The sequence below is a fragment of the Hemicordylus capensis genome, chromosome 1 (assembly GCF_027244095.1).
Source record: "Hemicordylus capensis ecotype Gifberg chromosome 1, rHemCap1.1.pri, whole genome shotgun sequence".
Classification (NCBI taxonomy): Eukaryota; Metazoa; Chordata; class Lepidosauria; order Squamata; family Cordylidae; genus Hemicordylus; species Hemicordylus capensis.
The window spans coordinates 23363938-23386698 of NC_069657.1; the positions used below are offsets into that span (position 1 = coordinate 23363938).

The 22761-nt window shown below is 45.4% G+C and overlaps 1 protein-coding gene across 6 annotated transcripts in view; it reads right to left on the bottom strand.

The window, feature by feature from the left end:
- Positions 1-22761, bottom strand: part of PPP2R5C (protein phosphatase 2 regulatory subunit B'gamma) — a 141472-nt gene that overhangs the window by 72454 nt on the left and 46257 nt on the right. For 2 of the 6 annotated variants that reach the window (XM_053271080.1, XM_053271072.1), the window contains exon 1: positions 15931-16089. The exons of the other annotated variants lie outside the window; for them this stretch is intronic. In XM_053271080.1, the coding sequence (XP_053127055.1) occupies positions 15931-16024 (94 nt within the window). In that variant the 5' untranslated portion in view covers positions 16025-16089. Of the gene's footprint in view, positions 1-15930; positions 16090-22761 lie in introns of those variants that run through there. 6 annotated transcript variants of the gene reach the window in all.

The following is a 22761-nucleotide window of genomic DNA, read 5'->3' on the forward strand; positions in this document are numbered from 1 at the left end:
TGGGGTTTTCATGAGCCGCCATGATCATCACAATTATAACAAATTAAGGCTTGACTTATCTCGCTTTGCATGTAATGCGTCTGTTTCATATATCAGTTTCACCTTTTAATTTGCATTACTGAAATTAATGGACTTTTGCACGATATTCTAATTTTCCGAGTTTCACGTGTGTGTGTGTGTGTGTGTGTGTGTGTGTGTGTGTACACACACACACATACATTCGTTAGATTAGACCACTCCTAAAGAAGCCTTCTCTGGATCCCTTAGTGATGGACAGTTACAGGCCAATCTACAATCTCCCTTCGTTGGGCAAGGTGATTGAGAGGGTAGTGGCCGACCAGCTCCAGGCACTCTTGGAAGAAACCAATTATCTAGATCCATTTTAAACTGGCTTTAGGGCTGGCTATGGGGTTGAGACAGCCTTGGTCGGCCTGATGGATGACCTTTACCAGGGAATCGACAGAGGGAGTGTGACTCTGCTGGTTCTTCTGGATCTCTCGGCAGCATTCGATATCATCGACCATGGTATCCTTCTGGATCACGTGGGGGAGTTGGGGATAGGGAGCACTACTTTGCAGTGGTTCCACTCCTATTTCTCGGGTAAATTCCAGATGGTGGAGCTTGGTGACAGTTGCTCCTCAAAACAGGAGCTGCTATATGGAGTCCCCCCCAGGGCTCCATTCTATCACCAATGCTTTTTAACATCTACATGAAAGCACTGGGTGAGGTCATCAGGAGATCTGGTGCTGGGTGTTATCAGTATGCTGATGACACCCAAATCTACTTCTCCTTTTCATCTTCAGGAAATGGCACTCATTCTCTAAATGCCTGCCTACAGGCAGTAATGGCCTGGATGAGGGAGAACAAATTGAAGCTGAATCCAAGCAAGACGGAAGTGCTCACTGTGGGGGCTCAGAATCTGAGGGGTGAGTTAGATCTCCCTGTGCTGGATGGGGTTACATTCCCCCAAAAGGAACAGGTGCTCAGCTTGGGAGTATTCCTGGACCCAGGCCTCACCCTGGTATCTCAGGTGGAGGCCATGGCGAGGAGTGCTTTCTATCAGCTTCAGCTGATTCGACAGCTGCGCCCATTCCTTGGAGAGGATGACCTCAAAAAAGCAGGTTGCTTACCTGTAACAGGTGATCTGGTAGTGAGGCCTCGACATTCATAAAATGGGTTCTGCGCCTGCGCAGGACAACTTCGGGTAAAACTGATTAGCTCCTCGCGACGCCTTTCAACTGCCTCTGCACGAGCCGTGCAGTACATATACTGGCAGTTAGGCGTCAGTTGCTCAGTTTCTGAATGGCCGCTCGGCACTTAAAAGAGTCAATGACATCCACAGGAACCGTAAGCTGGCAATGAAAATTAGCAGCACATTCACTTGTATTTCGAAGAAATGCAACGTTCCAATCGCTCGTATTTCGAAGAAATGCAACGCTTCAATTGCTTGCACTCTGCAGCGGGGTCGGCTGGGAGGGTTTTATGAATGTCGAGGCCTCACTACCAGATCACCTGTTACAGGTAAGCAACCTGCTTATCTGGATAGTGAGGCCTCGACAAACATAAAATGGGTGAATCACGAGCTGCCCAAATGGAGGTGGGCAACGCAAGCTATTGAAGCACCCTCTGCAGCACGGCCCTGCCGAATTGTGCTGCCTCTATAGAGCGAAGGTCCAGTGCATAATGCTTCACAAAGGTTTGGTCCGAGGACCAGGTGGCCGCCATACAAATATCCTTGAATCTTATTCCTGAAAGATGAGCTGCCGAGGCAGCGTGAGCCCTAGTTGAATGGGCTCTAATAGCTGATGGCGGAGTGACTCCCTGTATATCATAGGCCATCTTAATGAGTTCCACTAGCCAAAAGGACAGCTTCTGGCGGGATGGCTGAAGGCCCCGGTTCTTTCCATTCAAGGCTATGAAAAGATTCCTTGTCCTTCTCATTTCCCTTGTTCTTTGCAGGTAGAAAAGAATGGCCCTCCGCACGTCCAGCAAGTGCAAAGAAGCTTCCAGCGGTGTGGATGGATTCTTGTAAAACGTAGGTAGAACCACGTCTGCATTTAAGTGAAAATCAGTCACTATTTTCGGGCGGAATTCCGGGTCCAAACGCATAACTACCCTGTCTGGAAAGAATCGAGTATATGGTTCATCCATCCGTAGAGCAAGTAATTCGCTCACGCGCCTTGCTGATGTGATTGCCACCAGGAATAAGGTCTTTAACGTTACTAACTTCAAAGAAGCAGTGGCCATAGGTTCAAATGGACTCTCCATCACAGTCGAGAGCACCAAGGAGAGGCTCCACTTGTCGGATGGTCTTCTTACTGGGGGGTATAGATTACTCAACCCTTTCAAAAACTCCTTGCATTTAGGATGAGTAAAAACCGTCTTTTGATTCCAGCCATCATGATGAGCAGAAATGGCCGCTAAATGAACCTTTATGGATGTATTGGCCAATCCACTGGATTTCAAGGAGGTTAAGTATAGCAATACCTCCCTCACAGAGGCCTCTCCAGGTTCAAATTGGTGCTCTGCGGCATACAATGAAAATCTTCTCCATTTGCAGAAATAATTTCTCCTAGTTGACTTCCTCCTGCTATTCTTTAATATCTTCTTCAGTAACCCACTTTCCATACTGTCAGGTTGAGGACTGACAGGTTGGGGTGGAGTATTTGTCCTTCTTGCTGATATATCTGGTCCCTCTGTTGTGGCAGTCTCTTGTACACATTGTCCGACAGTCGCAAGAGTTGAGGAAACCAAGGTTGCCTGGGCCACCAAGGCGTGACAACAATCGCCCTGGTGTTGTCCTGTAAAAGCTTGGCCACAACCCTGTTCAACAGGGGATATGGAGGGTATAAATAAAACATACTTTGCGTCCATCGGTACTGGAAGGCATCTCCCTTTGACAGGGGGCCCACCCCCATTCTGGAACAGTATTGGCTGCATTTCTTGTTTCCTGCTGTCGCAAACAGGTCGACAGTTGGGGTCCCCCAGGCAAGGAATATCTCTCTCAACAACTGTGGGTTGAGCTCCCACTCGTGTTGCTGTTGGACAGGTGATCTGCTCAAGGTGTCCGCTAGGATATTGTCCTGACCTCTTATGTGTATAGCCACCAGATGTATGCGATGTGCAATGCACCAGTTCCATATCTGGAGTCCTAGATGGCACAACGGCTTCGACACCGTACCTCCTTGATTGTTGACGTAGGCGATTGCAGTGGTATTGTCCATCTGAAGTTGCAGTACTCCCTCCTGAATGATCTTTTGAAGGGCTTGCAATGCCTTGTAGGCTGCCAGAAGCTCGAGGAAATTGATGTGATACTCCTTCTCTCGGTGATTCCATCGGCCCTGTGCTCTGTGGACTCCCAAATGAGCTCCCCATCCGAGCATCGAGGCATCTGTTGTCAGCGTGCAAGTAGGTACCGGGGTCCGAAATGGCATCCCCTCCTGCATATTTGCATCCTTTGTCCACCACCGCAACGATTCTTGGACTGCATGCGGAATTTGAAGGAGCAGACTCTGGGGGTCTACATTGGGGCGAAAAACATCCAGGTACCACATCTGCAGTTTCCTCATGCGTAGCTTCGCGTAGCGAACAGTAGTGGTACAAGAGGCCATCAGGCCCAATAGGACCTGGATTGATCTGGCCTGTTGACGTGGAGTAGCACGAAAGTGTAACACCATCTCCTTTATGCGATGGAACCGGTCCTGCGGGAGGAACGCCCTCTGGCAGTCCATGTCTAGTTCTGCACCGATATACCTTAGGCGCTTCGAGGGAGCCAGGTGAGACTTCTCCCAGTTGATTCGTATGCCCAGGTCGCTCAGCAGTGCAGTCACTGTTTGTATGTGGTCGTTCAATTGAGTATTGGACCGCGCTGTAATAAGCCAGTCGTCGAGATACGGAAAAATCGAAATTCCTTGTGTCCGTAGGTAGGCAATGATAACAGCCATGCACTTCGTGAACACCCGTGGGGCTGTCACCAGACCAAAGGGCAGGACATTGTATTGGAAGATCCGACTGCCCAGTGTGAAACGTAAATATCTCCTGTGGGACTCCTGAATCCCGACGTGAAAGTAGGCATCTTTCAAGTCCAACGTTGCAATCCATTGCTCTTGATGAAGAAGAGGCAGGATCGCTTGCAGCGTTATCATCCGAAATTTCTTCACGTCGACATAAAGGTTCAGCCACCTGAGATCCATGATTGGGCGAATGCCCCCGTCCCTCTTGGGTATTTGGAAGTACCTTGAATAGAAGCCTGTCATAGCATGAGCCCACGGAACCGGCGAAATTGCTTCCTTGTCTAACAGAACCCTGACCTCCTCCTCTAGTGTTTCCGTTTCTGGGGTATATTTTATCCCATTGAACTGAGGAAGAGTCTTGAACTCGATAGCATAACCAGTCCTGATTATGCGCAGGACCCAGCCATCTGATGTTATGTGTTGCCATGCTTGGGCATGGCTTGCCAGTTTGATGGTGTATCTGGTTTGCAACAAGGTGATGTTGTTCCCTGTGGTTCTGTTGGATAAGCTTAACTGTTTCTGTTGTTTCAGTTCCGGTAATTGTGGGCTCTGGCAGCAATCAAAGATGTTGTTTTGGCTGCTGTGCCGACTTATTACGGCCCTGCTGTTCCGGCTTGTTTCTTTGTGCGTAATTTCTGCGATTGTATCGATTAAAGGGTCTCCTATACTCCTTGCGCTCATTTCTCCTGTAAGAGTTCTGTCTCCGTTGGTACGGTTGAAACCTATTACTTGTAAAGCGCTGTGCTGCGAACGTCTTTGCTGTATACTTAGACTTCTTAAGGTGTTCCAAAGTATCATCTGTTTGCTCTGCAAACAGGCCTTTTCCATCAAATTGTAACGACTCTATGCGGTCGCGCATATCCTGCATCAAAGTGGTCGACCTTAGCCATGCATGGCGTCGCAAAATCACAGCAGTTGTTAGAGAGCGCGATTCTGACTCCGCCAAGTGTTTAGCATTCGCCAGTTGTTGGCGTGTAGCTGTTGTGGTTTTCACAAAAACAGTATCAAAACACTTTTGAAATTCCTCTGATGTCAAGGACGATCTCTGAGCATGGAGATTTTCCCACAAAGCGTAGGTATATTTTGCCAGACAAGCTATGTAGTTCGAAATCTTAATGGACAGGCAGGCTGTAGAGTAAGCCTTTCTAGCAAGTACATCAAGCTTCCTGCCCTCCTTGTCTGCTGGCGTAGTATGCCTTCTCCCCGATTTCGCAGAGGAGGCACAGTCAATAACCAGTGAATTAGGTACTGGGTGAGTAATTAGATATTCGTTTTCTTTTTCCCTTATTCTGTATAGAGATTCCAGACGCCTTGAAGTAGCCGTGGAAGTCTGTATGACCTCCCATGCTGACTTAGCTGCCTTTGTGATCACAGGGAGCATTGGCAGGTAAACTGGTTGAGAGCCAGACGGTTTTTTAAGGAAATTATATACTGGGTCATCCAAATCTGTTGTCTTTTGAGAGAGATCAAGACCCAGTACCTCTGCCATTTCAGCTACTTGCTGATTGTAAGACCTCATCTCCTCTGTAGGTGAATCAGCAGGAAGAGGCACCACATCTGGGCTGGGGTCATTAGGAAGCTCATCTTCTGAATCATCATTGGGGCTATCCTTTGAGGAGTCAGAAGAGAAATTCTCTTCATCCTCAGCAGAGGAGGATGGCACGGTATCAGGTAAGTTAGATGACTTTGAGAGTACACTTCCCCCGTGACCAGTGTGTAACCTCTGGCCACCATGTGTCACCAGTGGAGGCAATGAGGTCTGAATTGAGACCGTTCTGACAGGGCAAGGCAGTGAGATGGCAGCCTGAACCGAAGATTCCTGAACCTGAGGTCTGCATAGACGTGGTTCTAAGGTCTGTACTGCAGTATTTCTGCTCATGGGTTCCTCCCTTAAAGGAGTATTAGTCTGAATAGAAATTGAAGTGCAAGGTGGAACAGTAGGTGTTGTCTGAGTCGTGGCTGCTATAGAGCGATCTGGAAATTGTGGTCTGTTTAGCCGTTCTAACTGCCATTCCCTAAACAGCGTATACTCCTTAGGAGACAAAGTGATGTCAGTCTCACCCCACCCTCTCAATGGACACAGACCAATAGGTGTTCTCTGAGCAGGAGTGAGTGAAGGTGTCTGAGGAGGAGGAAGGTTAATATTATCTTCATCCACATCCAGACCCTGGGAAATGAACCCCTGGAAGGCAGAGGCGAAAGGGGTTGTGTTTACAGGCTGAAGGGGTTGTAGGGGGACGCCCCCTTCCCCTGGTGTAACTTCAATATGCATGCCATCCTCCAAGAATGCCCGTTCAGCTTGAGGGGGTGCTATGCCTTCCCTGTTTGCTGGGGATGTATCCACATCAGCTCTCAGAGCGACCCTTGACGTCGAAGCAGGGGAGGCTGCTGTCGATATTGAGGGTGGAGTCAGTGCCTTCGATGCCGAGGGAATGCCCCCCACCCGCTTTGACTTAGTTGTAGCGGAGTCTTTGACCTTAGCAGCATCGTTGCGGTGTCGTTTGCGAGCTCGATGTCGAGGTGGTGTTACTGCGCTCGACATCGAGGCTGGTGTCGAAGGCGATTGTCTAGGGGTTGGAGCAGGCGACAGGGATCCCGCTCTGCTTCTCAGGGGCTCATCCTGTAACCCTGAGGGAGACGGAGTGGTATGCCGTGAGGCGGAAGTTGGAGCTGCCTCCTTCCTCTTTGTAGTATGAGGTGGCGTTGAAGTGCATGAGCGCTTCAGGCTGTCGCTGTTCGGTATCGAGGGCTCCTTGAATGAGCTCTGTTTTGTATTTTTAACAGAGGTCCCCGCAGTATTGGGAGCAGTGCTCGAGGGTTTAGACTGCATAGTAGCAGCCCTCGGCATGGAGGAAGCGGCTGTCGGGCGGAGCGCGTCCTCCATTAACGAAACTTTAAGCCGCGCCGCCCTATTCTTCAGAGTTTGCCTCGAGAATGACTTACAAATAGGGCAAGCAGTTGTGGAGTGCTCTTCTCCCAGGCAGTGGAGACAAAGTCGATGGCCGTCTGTTGACGGAAGCTTTGCCCTGCAGCGAATGCACCGTTTAAAGGTGGTCTTCTCCCTCACAGAACTACTCATGGGCACAGGAGTTTGTGGCCGGCTCGTTTAGCTCTGTAATACTTTATTAATTTTTACTAGTCGTGACAGGGGGAAGTAGGGACACAGTTCATTAAACAAAGATGTAAAGGTGGTAAGTAAAAAATGTCGTCTTCAGAGTAAAATCACTAATTCCCTATACGAGGAGCAACAAAGTTTCCGAGGTCCGAACGCATCAGCGGTCAGAAAGAAACTGAGCAACTGACGCCTAACTGCCAGTATATGTACTGCACGGCTCGTGCAGAGGCAGTTGAAAGGCGTCGCGAGGAGCTAATCAGTTTTACCCGAAGTTGTCCTGCGCAGGCGCAGAACCCATTTTATGTTTGTCGAGGCCTCACTATCCAGATCAGTGGTGCATCAGCTGGTAACCTCCTGGCTCGACTACTGCAATGTGCTCTACGTGGAGCTGCCTTTGTATGTAGTCCAGAAACTTCAGTTAGTTCAGATTGCGGCAGCCAAGTTGGTCTCTGGGGCAACCCGGAGAGACCATATTATGCCTGTTTTGAAACGGCTACACTGGCTGCTGATGTTTCCAGGCAAAATACAAAGTACTGGTTATTACCTTAAAGCCCAGAATGGCTTAGGTCCGAGTTATCTAAGAGAGTGCCTTCTTCTACATGATCCTCACTGCACCTTAAGATCATCTGAGGAGGTCCGTCTCCAGTTGCCCCCGGTTCGTCTGGTGGCGATGCAGAGGCGGGCCTTCTCTGTAGCTGCTCCTGGGCTGTGGAATGCACTCCCAGCAGAAATTCGTAATTTGAAATTATTGCCGTCCTTCAGGAGAGCCCTTAAAACCTACCTATTTGGCCTGGCCTTCCAGGGTTTTAAATGATTAACTGTTTTAAATTGTTGCCCTGATTTTCAGGACTTTTCGCTGTTTTATTGGTTTTAATAGTTTAATTTTAATTGTTAATTTAATTGTTTTTATCATGCTGTGAACCGCCCTGAATCATTTTGGAAGGGCGGTATATAAATCAATCAATCAATCAAATAAATAAATAATCATCCATTGCATTTACCAGAGGTGGGATCTGTTAGTATAGAGTCCTACTTTGTAGACAGTACAGCAAGAGTTAATAACCATTCAGAAAAAGCCTATGTTTTAAAGGGCAGATATGCACTCTGTATAGCTCAGAGGCAGTGTCTTTTGATAACATTTAAAATATACTACTTTGCAGACAGCAGGGAGTCACCAAGAACCTAAACATAGCAACCTAGACCAATGTGGAAGGACTACTTATAATTCCTTTTAAAAACCTGCTAATGCATATTGCCATCAATAGCTATCTGCAATGCACCTGGCACTAGCAATCTGAACCCAATTTATATATTTTTAAAATTGCAAATTCACTGCTCTTCTTGAGAGTGGAATATATGAAGTATCCAATCTGAATGAAGTAAAAACTATGTGATTCTTTGGAGAACAGCACTACAGGACTGTTGTAAAAGTTACTGTACTAATTTACTTTTAAATTTTATTTATTTTTAAATCGATATTGTGCCTTTCAGAATAGCTCAATGGTGGCTAAATAGCTTTAAAATAACAACTAAATGTTCAAAACATACAGCAATACAACTCCCAGTGCATTATTTAAAATATCTAGAGTGGCTTCCTCCCATCAATGATTAAAGGCCTAGGGAAAAAGGTAAGTTTTAAAAGTTTGTCGGCAACTCCAGCTGGGCCTTGGAGTTTGGAGTGGGGGAATTACTATCACCAGCACTCCCTGTCTCCTGCAGCCTACTTTCCCTTGGCGTCCTGGACTGTGGTCTTTTTAGGGCCTCTTCGGGCTCAGAGGGATGTGCATGAATCGGTTTATGGGCCTCTGAACCGGTTTGAACCCTGGCTGGTTCGAAGGTTTGACAGGGGGGAGTGCATCCTCCCCTGCCCTTAAAGCCATCCTGCCGATCCGGCCCCCACCAGTTCTGTGCACATCCCTACCAGGAGTTTCTTCCAGTGCTGAGCCTCCAGCTCCTCCTAAATCAGCACTCCAATCTCTAAATAGGGCCTGACGTGCCCAGCACTCCCAGCAGGGGGAGAGGTTCCCATCTCATGGGGGCACCACAGTCCTCTACTCATCTCCCATTGACCATACCCACCCATGTCTCCCTGTGGGCCCACACCTGCAGCAGCTAGTGCATCAGGAATTGGATGCGTGGTGGTGTGGATCCGTACACCCTGATCCCTGACAAAGTTTTCTTGAAGACTGGCAGGGAGGGCATCATGAATCCCTTGTAGTAAGGAGTTTCAGAGTCTGGGAGGCTACCACTGAAAGTCCCCATCTCAAGTGCACACCAGTTGAGCCTAGCGTCAGTAAAACACTCTCACCGCCAGTCTCGTGTCCCTGGTGTCAATTTTCACCTTAACTTATTCCAAGTGCCCATTTGCAAAACTGTGAAACGAAGTGGAATATAGTGCAGGATTATTTTAATCTTCTTCCCACTGGACATCCCCAGCATTAGATACTGAGAGCTTGCTTCCAAATATGGAGGCTCCAGATGGCTAACATCTCTTGGTGTTCCATGAATTATCTGAAAGATCAGTCTCCATTCCCTAAGAGATGAGTGGAATTGGCCTACTTTAATCCAGTCATTGCTTAATTCTGATAAACAACCTCCCATTAAACCTGTGTTAAGCTGCAGAACACAATCTTATACGTGTTTAACAAGATAATATATGCAAAGTGGCTTAAGCATGCTAAGATGCTGTATAATTATAAAGGTGAAATTTGAACACACATACTTGCACAGAATGCTGACATAATATAGTGAGCTTTTAAAAATAATAATAATAATAAGGGACAATATCAATACATATTTAATTAAGTGGAGAGTTAAGGTGCTGCAGCTTTTACTCATGCTCTGAAAAGTATGTAAACTGCAGGTTAGGGTGTTCACCTTAACTTAAATGCTATGTAAGTAGTAAGATCTTTGTATTGTGTATTACAATGGGACCTATATTCTTCATTGGTCTTTCAGCTCAACATTGGGCTGGGAAGTGATATGTCCCAGCAGAAATTCAATACATGCAGCTTCCCTAATCACTTGCTAGAGATGTACCTGAAATATCTGCCTTGTGTATCACTACCGTGTTTCCCCGAAAGTAAGACCTAGCAGTAATTTCTGATGTAAGCCCTCCCCCGAAAATAAGACCTACCCGAAAATAAGACCTAGGCGGGAGGTGGGGGTTCGCGGCCGCGCGCTGGCCGCAGGGATCGAGAACGGCAGGAGGTGGGGTTGAAACTTGGGGCACTACCTCGGAGTAAGTTGTTCTGTGCTTGCCTGCCGTGGCGGGGGAGGTGTGTGCAAAATAAGACCTACCCGAAAATAAGCCCTAGTGCATTTTTTGGGCCTGAAATTAATATAAGACACTGTCTTATTTTCGGGGAAACACGGTACAAGGCCAAGTGCTTCCATAAAATGACCTCTACTACATCTGGGCAAATTCAACAGGCAAACCTCTCTCTCAACTAGTGTTCCCTCTAAGGCGTGTGCACTTGCACATGCTCATACATTTTTTGATGTCCACTCAGTAAATTTTAGATCCCACTCAGGCTGAACCAGGAAGGCTCCACTCTGAATGCATGTGCACATACACACTGCCAGCTAGAACAAAATGCATTCCACACACAGATAAATTTTTTTAAAGGGAACACTGTCCCCAACTCCATTCCAACCGATTACAGTGCAAGGGCTTTCTGGCCCTCAACCTGGAGGGAAAGATGGACTGTCAAGTTGTAACACTTCTTTGTTTCACATCCTTTGTTTTGCTGCACTTCCTTGTCTGAACACAACATAAGAGGGAATATCGCCTGGTTGCCTCATCACATGCAGACGTATTCCCTCCCATGAAACAGCAAAAATTCAGGATGCTTTTGGGATGAATTTGAAAATGTTTATGAACCATCCAGCTTTATACAATTTTTCCAAATGCTAATATCATTTTTGGCTGAGGTGGGAGCAACTGGTGTCAAACTAGAGTTTCCCAGGCCTTAAGTAGCTCTGGAGTCCAGTGCAGGTTACTTGAGGATCCAAATGCTACACGGTATTCAAGGTACATTCACTTAGCAGCCACCTGTTAGATGCTATGGATAATTAACAATGCTTAAGGCAGAAATCCACCAGGTGCATTTGTAGCAAATGACTGTGAGCCTGAGAGTGCAGTTGCACAGAACCTATTAGCGAAGCCAACAATATAAAAGACTGTGCAAAGTCTTTACTGCTTATACAGCACGAAATGAAGAAAGTTAAGAGTAGACCACCTTAGCTTGCAATTCCCATGCTTTTTCAAGCATGAGTGAGAACTGGAAGCACCTTGACCCATCTTAAACCAAAAGATTTTTCCCCATGATATTTTTAAATAAATATATTCTTTGGAAGTTAGTGTGGAAGACAGGTAAGAGACTTAGGGTTCAATGAATGGATGAACGGAGAAACAAACCTCTATTTAGATAACAGATCTGAGAAATGTGGGTAACTGCCACTCAGTCATGAACCACATTGGGTGACTTGGGCAAGCCATTCTCAGCATAACCTACTCCAGAAAGCTGTCATGAGGCTAAAATGCTGTCCCGGAGGAAGAAGATGATACAAACAATGGGTTGTATCCTAAGAGCTTTTTCTGTTAGCACAAGGGAACAGAATAGAAGACCTTAGGATACAAACCAGAGGCAACAGATACTGAATATATAAATCAAACACAGAAGAAGTAGGCTGAAACTGATTGGCTTCCCACTTCATAAGGCATCCTGTCCAAATGACATGTCATTACTACTTCGAATTATGTGAAAATGCCACCATATAAGATTAAGGACCCACTGCTTTTAGGCATGGGGGCACTAATTTTGCAATAAAGAATTCCTATTCTCTGGCACATTTCTGTGAAGGGACAGAATTGCTTGTCACTTACAATGAACAGATTTCAAAGTCGTATGGTTGGATTTTTTAAAGTGGAATTCATACCTAGAGTATGTTGCTAGTGACCAGCTTTCTATTTAACAAATTATATTCCATTATTTATAGTAAATGTGTGTGCTTTTACTTTACCATCATCCATGGGAATTACTGACACATTACCCAGTTAGCGCTGTGGCCCCCACTGGGCATAATTGAACATAAATTAGTAATGACAAACTTGTCTCATTGATTTCAAAGGTCCTTACTCATGACTAACTAGTCTGGATGTTGCCCATTATTGGTTGGACCTTCCAAGAGTCAGCAAGCATGCCTGTATGTGCTACCCATAATTCACGGTTAATAGACATTTGCACTCAAAACCAAAACAACTGCTCTATACATTGCTCTTGCTGAACAATAAGCTACCACAAACCAGGGATGGCTCTTCTCTCTTCTGCTCCTTGTATCCTTCATGAAACTTGTTCAATATTCTGCAGAATGTCGTTAATTTGTACTACTTATTTTCATAAAGAAAACTATAAGCAGTGAGTGTGGTTGTAATAAACATTTGATAAGTTAAATATACACATAACATTTGCAATCTTCCTTCTTGTTTTGACAGGACACTAGGCATTTAAAAAACCCTATTTATGAAGTTCTTTGCTATTCTATATTTCCCAATCTCTGCCTTTTGGTTTAAGAAATACTCATCTAGAAAAATATTTTGGAAAAGATACAGCGGACAGAATTTAGAAACATAGGAAGCTGCCATATACTGAGTCAGACCTTTGGTCTTTCTAGCTCAGTATTGTCTGCACAGACTGGCAGTGGCTTCTCCAAGGTTGCAGGCAGGAATCTCTCTCAGCCCTATCTTGGAGATGCCAGGGAGGGAACTTGGAACCTTCTGTTCTTCCCAGAGCGGCGGCTCCATCCCGAGGGGAATATCTTAGTGCTCACACTTCTAGTCTCCCATTCATATGCAACCAGGGCAAACCCTGCTTAGCTAAGGGGACAAGTCATGCTTGCTACCACAAGACCAGCGCTCCTCTCCTTGTTCAAGTACCATCTCAACAGAAAATCAGAACATAGCTAACATACGGAAAAAGCATAATAGGATTTGGTTGAAGCAAGGAATTTTAAAATAAAGCAATCTTAACTTGAAACCAAAACATGACAAAGTTTTTCTGCACAAAAGAACATATTTGGAGAAAGGGGAACTACTGCATATCCCAAAGAGTATACAGATGGGAACAGGATTGATTCACAGTGGCTACGATTACCAGGGAACAGTATTAGACCCACAAGCCAAGCATGCCTCTTAACCAGTCAGCCACTTTGTAGAAAGTAATCATTTGCTCCGATGTGAAAAACCCTTCAGAACAACACTACGATAAAAGCAAAACCTGTTTTCCACTCCTGACCCTGGGTGGCCAGAGCCTCCTCAGCAAGGATTCTATAGCAAGGTATCTGGACTGCATCCTACCAATTCTCACTCAACCTGTCACAATGATGGTCATTTTGCTAGTTAGCACAACTCTCATTAACCAAAGTGCAACAGGACAGGGGCTACAGTATTCACAATGGCTTCAGTCCTGCTAAGACCAATGAGTGCAGAATACCTCTATTCAATAATTCTGAGGAGTTGCAAGAAAGTACAGAGCTTTCTATACAGTATTTTTCACAAAGAAAGATAATGCACAGTGACAGACTAAGACTGTGGGCAGGGCCCTTTTTACTGTACAGTGTTGGCTTTTACACACACACACACACACACACACACACACACACACACACACACACACACGATAAAAGAAAGGTTTTTGGTTGACAAAGACCAAAAATATATTTCCAAAACACATGTGCATGGTGTGTGTGCATGCATGCAACAGTCCTCTGCAACAGATATGCTCAGAATATACGAACTCTTGTTAATATCGGCCATTTCCTTAGGTGAAGCCGACAATGACTTAAGATGCTAGCTAACTTCATGCTTCAAGTAGATTCATTTCATTAAATTCATGGTGTCTTTGGAACAAGGTAGTCTTGGAACAAGGTAGTCTTGTTCAAAGATATAGGTAGCCTGAAGACTTTTCCATCAGCTGAGGTTATTTGCCAATAGTGAATTACAATTTTCAGTGTATTTGCCTCAATCGTATTTTCCCAATGATTGGTTTGTAACTGGGATCTGTGGAATGTATGTGTTTTAATCTTCATTAGCACTAAGTGTTGAACAAGACGCATGTGCAAGTCTAGCTCAAAAAGAAGGACCTTGTAAAAAGTTGGTGTATGCACCTTTGATTGGTGTGGGAAATGTTTACACAGAAGTGACCAGTCTGGCAATTTAAGGTTGTTAAAGACATTCATTTTTAATACAAACTAAAACTGTTTGTCATGAAATGAAACACATTAGGGGGCAGGGTCACACAATGGGAATGCATGCACTGTGTGTGTTTTACCCTAACACAGAATCCAGAGTTTTGAGGGAGCATAATGGAGGGGTGTAAACATGTCCAACCTTACTCTTTGGTAAAAGTTTTAAAACATTTTAAAATAGTAAAGTAGTTTTTAAAAATAGGTATTGCAGTGTGATTAAGGACCATAAAACCAAGACAACCTCTTTAGAGGCAACCAATATTTCTTCATTTAAAATGTCAGCTTTTGAAAAAGCCATTTTAAAAAAAGTTATTCATCTTGTAGTGACTATGTGAACACACCACTGCTTAGAATAAGAACAATTATAATCCCTCCCATATCAACAGAAGTGTGTAAGTCAAAGCCTCACAACTAAAATGCAGGAAAGGCCAGCTTCCTCAGCATTCTTTATTTTGAATACACAGGATTTAATATTGGAGGTTGTAATCCTATGCATGCTTACCTGGGAGTAAGCACCACTTAACTTAGTGGGACTTGGTAAAAATGCATAGGATTCTGCTGTAAGTCAGAAATAAGAATATTTATTACATCATGAAATCTCTACAGTTTAGATTATGTTTTAATTTAAATAAATAAATACATCCTCCACTAAGCAATGCAGATTGCACTGAGAATGCAGGTGGTGATAGGGATAAAATACCCACTTATAATTATTAGGTTAGTAAAAGTAGAGGAGCAAATACATCATCTTATTTTAAAATTGTATTGTGATTTTAGGCACAGAGAGAAACAGAATCAGCTTCTTTAAGTTGTTAGAAGTTAACAGCAATGAATCTCACAAGTGTCTGAAACTGAACAAATAGAAAACAAGTTTGAGAATTTAGAAAGTGTTGCACTTAATGCACTCTACAGCTTCCCAAACAGCAGTATTTGTGCCCCCTAAAAATCATTGTGACAGATTTTAAAAATGTTTTCAGTATGTCAGTGCAAATTTCTCCACAAAGCACATTCCTCTGAATGCCTTCTAAGCATAAGTAGTACATTTGATAATATAATAGAAGCTATCCCCTTCAATCACTTTAGTTTCATGAGCATGTTAAACAGCAACTACAAAGCAGCCCTCATTGTATGTAGAAAAAATCCTTTGCTGCACTGTTAATGCTTACATATGCTACAAAGAGCTGCAATTCTCTGAAAGAAATGCATGTAAACTTAGTCCCTGCTTCTTTTCCCTCCCTCCACCCAGCCACAAACACCTTTCTGGGGTAGTGACTTCACATCCTTTGACATCAGCACAGCTTGGTGGGGGATGGGAGCATTAGGGCAGAAAGCAGCAAAACCTGTTTAACTATACAAGCAGCCCTTCTGATTTCTAAATCTTTAAAGATTTAATGCAACTCCACAGTCTACCTTTCGTAACTTAATAAATCTGCATCGGAACAAAAATGGATTCTGCTACAAAGGACTTCCTGCTTTCCTTACCCGAGAATCACAATAGCCTTTTATTAGCTAGCTACATAGGGCTACAATTCATTCAAACACAAAATAACTCACCTCGAATATGTAGAAGGGCCACGGGCTGGAATGGCCCATTCGAATTGGCTGCGTCCACCACCATCCTGCTGCCAGTTTTATTACATGTCAACATCTAGGCTTCAGCAGAGAAAGCAGTGTACTCCTTAAGGCAAGAAACCAGCCTCCATTTTAGTTATAAAAAAAAGAAACTGAAGCTCTCTGCAGCTGGAGGGAACTGGCTAGTTAGTGATGTCAGCAGAGAGGGAAAAGCTGATTGGCTAGCTGCACCAACTTAAAATGACTCTAAAAAGCTGCAAATGAAAAGAGCTTTCTGTGTGGCTGTCACCGTGCATTAAGCTTGTGCATTTGTAAGCTCTCTTGTACCTCCATTCATCATTAGTAAATGAATGCTTAGACCACCGTTTGAAAATACAAACACTAAACCATCAGAGTAAACTAAGGATATCACTACAAAAAGGTTTAGTAAACTTTCACTTGTATTCATTTCCCTAAGTACTTTTCAAAGAGTATATAAATGTGTTCAGCAGCAGAGATCCACAAATAGATGTAATGTGTCATTTTCTATTTCAGTAATATTTGATGCTAACAATGTTTCCTCTTTCTTCATCATGTACTTGCACCAAGAGTGCAAGTCACATGTGTGTGCTGTTCTTTGCTTTGTATGTCTTGTTTGTTTGTTACATTTCTATCCTGTCTTTTTACTTTACTTAGCATTGATTGATTAATTGATTAATTAAATGCCATCAAGTCGGTGTTGACTCTTCGCGACCACAAAGATAGATTCTCTCCAGGATGATCTGTCTTCAACTTGGCCTTTAAGGTCTCTTAGTGGTGCATTCATTGCTGTCGTAATCGAGTACTTGCTGCTGGTCATCCTCTTCTCTTTCCTTCAACTTTTCCCAGCATTATAGATTTCTCAAGGGAGCTGCATCTTCACATAAAGTGTCCAAAGTATGATAGTTTGAGCCTGGTCATTTGTGCCTCAAGTGAAAATTCTGGATTGATTTGTTCTATGATCCATTTGTTTGTTTCCCTGGCTGTCCATGGTATCCTCAAAAGTCTTCTCCAGCACCAAAGTTCATAAGCGTCAATGTTTTTTCTATCTTGCTTCTTTGAAGTCCAGCTTTTGCATCCATAGAGTGCCACAGGGAAAACCATTATCTAAACAATTCTAAACTTTGTAGGTATAGACATGTCATGGCATCTAAATATCCTTTCCAAGGCCTTCATTGCAACTCTACCAAATGCTAGTCTGTGGCGTATTTCTTGACTGATGGATCCTTTACTGTTGATGGTTGATCCTAAAAGGCAGAAGCTATCCACCACTTCAGTGTCACTATCAGTGCTGAGGCTGGTTGCTGTACCAGTTGTCATTAGTTTAGTCTTCTTGACATTTAGTCGTAGCCCCATTTTTTCACTGTGCTCCTTGACTTTTATTACTGGAGCTTGCAGATCATCTGCATTCTCAGCTATCAGAGTGGTGTCATCAGCATAGTGCTGGTTATTGATGTTTCTTCCTCCAACTTTAAAACCAGGCTCATCATCTTCCAATCCAGATTTTCTCAGTATATGTTCAGCATATAAATTGAATAAGGAAAGAGAAAGTATACAGCCTTGTCTTACTCCTTTGCTGATTTGGAACCAGGCTGTTTCACAGTGTTCTGTCTGGACTGTGGCTTCCTGTCCTGTGTATAGGTTTCTCATGAGAACAATGAGATGTTCTGGAACACCCATTTTCTTAAGGATATTCCACAACTTGACATGGTCAACACAATTGAAGGCTTTTCTGTAGTCAATGAAGCACATATTGACTTATTTCTGGTATTCTTTGGCTTCCTCAGTTATCCAGCGTGCATCAGCAATGATGTCTCTTGTTCTTCGGCCTTTTCTGAAACCAGCTTGAATATTCGGCATTTCCCTTTCCACATAGGGCCTTTCCATCTGTATTGGATGATCTTGAGCATTATTTTGCAAGCATGTGAAATTAAGGATATTGTGTGATGGTTTGCGCAATCTGTTAAGTCACCTTTCTTTGGTATGAGTATGTCGACTAGCCTCTTCCAATTTGTTGGCCACTATATCTTTCTCAAAATTTGCTGGCATAGTTTGGTAAGAACCTTGACTGATTCTTCTTCTGTAGCCTGCTATATTTCTGTAGCTATTCCATCCATTCCTGCAGGCTTCCGACATGGTAGTGACCGGAGTGCCTATTTCCATCCTCAAGGTCTTTACAGATGTCATTATAGTATTGCCCCTTGTCTCTAATAGCTTTCTGAACTTGCCTATTAGGTTCCTTCCTGAGGTCTTTATCTTTATTGACTTTGGCTTCTCTTCTTGGCAATTTCCACCGTCTGTTCTGACACCGTCTGTTCTGACATCCATTTAAAATATTTAAATATTTAGATATAAAATATTTAAAATACACTAATATCAACCAATACTTTGGAAGCCAAAAACTTCTCAAAATTTGAGCACATGTGTTTTAAAGCTACGGACATTAATATAATTCTCTTGTAGGAGCCAACACAATGCCCACTACTGTAAGATTCACACAAACTGCAAGTCATGCTGGCAAGAGAGAGTGGCTCACCACAATGCAAGCATGGATGCTCCTATAATACAGGGACAGTCATTTCAACTTCACCGTAGCAGCTGGACATATTTGCCAAGCTTCTGTAGGCTCTGCCTCTGTTTCAAAGAATGTCCCCCCTACCACTACCACCCCTGCCCCAGGGTGTGGGTGGATTCTTGGAAACCATGGTCACAGTCAGGCATACATTGATTCTTCATATATGGAGAATATTTTTCAAGTGTCTAAAGCCCTTTGTAGTTTTATATGCCACACAAATCCGGTAGATTTTTCTAAATTAAAAAAAAATTACATAAGTTGTATTGGGAAAAATCTGTCTTGAGGGAAATGGTCAACTTAAACAATATAAGATGTACAGAATAATTTGTAAAGAGTATGGGGAATTTTATACTGGAGAAATAGGAAGAGAGTTACTTGGCATACTAAAGTATGACTTGGCATACTAAAGTATGTGAAGAGAGAGGCCATGGTCAGTACATATGACCAAATATCACGAGGGAATAACAATGCCTATTAAGGTGGATATATTGGAGGTGGAGCGTTGCTTAGTACGAAGGAAGATTAGAGAGTCTATATATATCAAACTCAAACCCAGTGTAAATGGTTGGGAAGAGTTAAAGGAGAACGTGAAATAGGTTGGCTACATCCTCTATAATAAAGAGCCTGGTTGTAATCCCGTCCCCCTGCCCGTGTCTTTCTTGGCCGTTCTGGGCATGCGCGGAGCGAGAAAGATACGGCTGCAGGGAGAAAGATACGTCCGAGAATGTCCAAGAAAGATACGGCTGCAGGGACACGGCGGCCATGTTGGCTCCCGGACCGGGAGAAGGGAGCAAGGAAAGAAGGCGGCGGGCCCGGACTGACCGCGGAGGGGAGGGGGGACGGCGGAAAAAGGCGGCGGCAGCGGGACCGGCCCGACCAGAGAGAGAAGAAAAACGGCGGGGCCAGGATCCGGGCCGAGCGCAGGGAAGGAGGGCAGAACCGGCCGACTGTTGCTGAGGCGGCTGTATGGAGCCTGGCGAGAAGAGTCCAAAAGATGACTGAGGTTAGGATGGCTGCGGCAGCGAGTGGGGCCCGTGGCGGCGGCGGCCACGGCTGGTGGTTGCGGGGCCGCCCGGAAGCGGAAGGGCAGCCCGCAGTGGGCCCCGATACCAGGGGTTGAAGGTGGGAATGGAGGGAGCGGTGACTGTCCGGCAGCTGCCCGCAACGACGAACAAGCGGCGGCAGCGGCCACGGCAGGCCGTGTGGCGTGGCAGCCCCGCCGCGGCTGGCATAGGACCCAGTCGCCGCCTCCTGCTGCTGCTTCGCCGCCGCTTAACTGTTTGCTGCCTGGGAGGAGGAGCGGCGGGCTGGTAAGGGAAAAAAATGCAGGGCGAGAGGGAGTGCGGCAGGGGGGGAGGGGCCAGGGCGAGAGGGAGTGCGGCAGGGGGGGAGGGGCCAGGGCGAGAGGGAGTGCGGCAGGGGGGGAGGGGCCAGGGCGAGAGGGAGTGCGGCAGGGGGGGAGGGGCCAGGGCGAGAGGGAGTGCGGCAGGGGGGGAGGGGCCAGGGCGAGAGGGAGTGCGGCAGGGGGGGAGGGGCCAGGGCGAGAGGGAGTGCGGCAGGGGGGGAGGGGCCAGGGCAAGAGAGAGTGCGGCGGGGGGGAGGGGCCAGGGCAAGAGAGAGTGGGGCGGGGGGGAGGGGCCAGGGCAAGAGAGAGTGGGGCGGGGGGGGAGGGGCCAGGGCAAGAGAGAGTGGGGCGGGGGGGGAGGGGCCAGGGCAAGAGAGAGTGGGGCGGGGGGGGAGGGGCCAGGGCAAGAGAGAGTGGGGCGGGGGGGGAGGGGCCAGGGCAAGAGAGAGTGGGGCGGGGGGGGAGGGGCCAGGGCAAGAGAGAGTGGGGCAGGGGGGAGGGGCCAGGGCAAGAGAGAGTGGGGCAGGGGGGAGGGGCCAGGGCAAGAGAGAGTGGGGCAGGGGGGGAGGGGCCAGGGCAAGAGAGAGTGGGGCAGGGGGGGAGGGGCCAGGGCAAGAGAGAGTGGGGCAGGGGGGGAAAGGCAAGTGGGAGTGGGGCAGGGAAAAGGGGCAAGAGGGACTGGGATGGGAGGGTGAGAGGGAGGGGAGGGGAGAGAGAGGGGTAGGAGGGGGAGAGAGGGCAAGAGATTGGGGTGGGAGGGAGGAGAAGAGAGGCAAGAGTGTGGGGCCAGAGGTGGCGGTGGGCCCAGCCGGGAGGAGGAGAGGGGAAAAAGTCACCCAACTAGCGCCCGTTATTTTAACGGGCTTAGAAACACTAGTTACATATATATTGGCATGTAATGTAGGAACACAGACACACAGCTGTATGATCTTGGTTCCCTTTGTCTCTTTTCTTCCTCCCCACCTTTTTACCTCATTTGTTGATTGAAATTACTGCCAGAGAGTGTGTAATTAAAGTTGTGAACAATATATCCAATATATCAATGACTACTAGTCGGAGGGCTGTGGGCCACCTCCATCCTCAAAGGCAGGATGCCTCTGAGTACCAGTTGCAGGGAAGTAACAGCAGGAGAGAGGGCATGCCCTCAACTCCTGCTGTAGGCTTCCAGCTGCATCTGGTGGGCCACTGTGTGAGACAGGATACTAGACTAGATGGGCCTTGGGCCTGATCCAGCAGGTCTGTTCTTATGTTCTTAATATAAGTGGGTGATCCACAGAAGATGGAGCAACAACACTGAGGCTGGCGTTTGACGCTGAAACGTTTGTTTTTACTATGCTTATAACAACATTTGCAACAATGTTTTTACAAGGCATTGTCATCTGTTTTTACATAATTAATTTGAAGGTCTTAAAGGAGTACTTGGGAGTCACCTTAAAATATGCGTATAGCATCACCAGCTTATCAATTTAATAGAAGGTATTCTCTTTTTAATGAAAGAAAAAAATTTGGATGCAGTAGAGTTATTTGAGAAAACCCCTAGTAGCACAGTTTTAAATAAAGCAGAGTTCTATTTATACATAAATGCATTAAAATGCATGTTCAAAAGTATCAGGACTCAATGCTTGAATCTTCTTTGATATGGGAGAAATTATGCTACTTGCATATTTTTGTCCTTCAACAGTGGTCACTGTTTTGTCTGTATGTCAGTTACAGCAAAATTGAACTTTACATACAGTAGCTGCCTAGTATAGTTGAACCATTTAAAAAACTAGATATAACAATTCCCAGTATATTGTGTTGCTATACATATTTCCTTTCACAATGGCATGGCTACAGTGAACTGAAACCTCATTTAAGGAAAGAGCAGTACTTCAGGGTCTGAGTAAAACTTTTAGGGCCACTTCAGACATTATATGTTCCACCCCCCAAAAGAGAGAGAGAGAGAGAGAGAGAGAGAGAGAGAGAGAGAGAGAGTATATGCACAGGATGATTTACAGGTATACAATAAACATCTGACCTGTAGGTGCCACCACATACATTTGCAAATAGATGTGTCCTAAAAACAGGGATCCACAAATTTATTCGAATATGACTAATATTTCAAACACTAGAAGCCATTAACTCTAGTCATCACCAATCTCCTTTCTTCGCCTAGATCTAGTCCAGCATCCTGTTTCACACAGTGGCCCACCAGATGCCTCTGGGGAGCCCACAGGCAAGAGGTATGTGCATGCCCTCTCTCCTGCTGTTGTTCCCCTGCAACTGGTGTTCAGAGGCACCTTGCTTCTGAGGCTGGAGATGGCCTATAGACACCAGACTAATAGCCATTGATAGATCTGTCCTTCATGAATTTTCTAAGCCCCTTTTAAAGACATTCAAGCTAATGGCTATCACCACAGCCCATGGCAAAGAATTCCATAGATTAATCATGTACTGTGTGAAAAAGTACTTCCTTTTGTTGGTCCTAAATTTTCTGGCATTCCGTTTCATAGGATGACCCCCTAGTTCTACTGTTATGACAGAGGGAGAAACTTTCTCCATCCACTCTCTCTACTCCATGTATAATTTTATACACCACAATCATACTTCCCCATAGTAGTCTCTTTTCAAAACTAAAAAGCCCAAGATGCTGTAGTCTTGCCTCATAAGGAAAGGTGCTAGGTCCCTGAACATCTTGGTTGCACTCTTCTGCACTTTTTCCACTTCTATAATGTCCTTCTTAAGATACACTGTCATTTGCACTGCGATGTGGAGATAAGAAACAGTGGGAGATGTCACCTACCGCTCAGAAAGAATTCCTGCTGTTTCTTACCTTCTCAAAAATGGCAGGGGAAATGAGAACTCTGGGGAGGAGATCTGTATGGTGCCGAGTGTC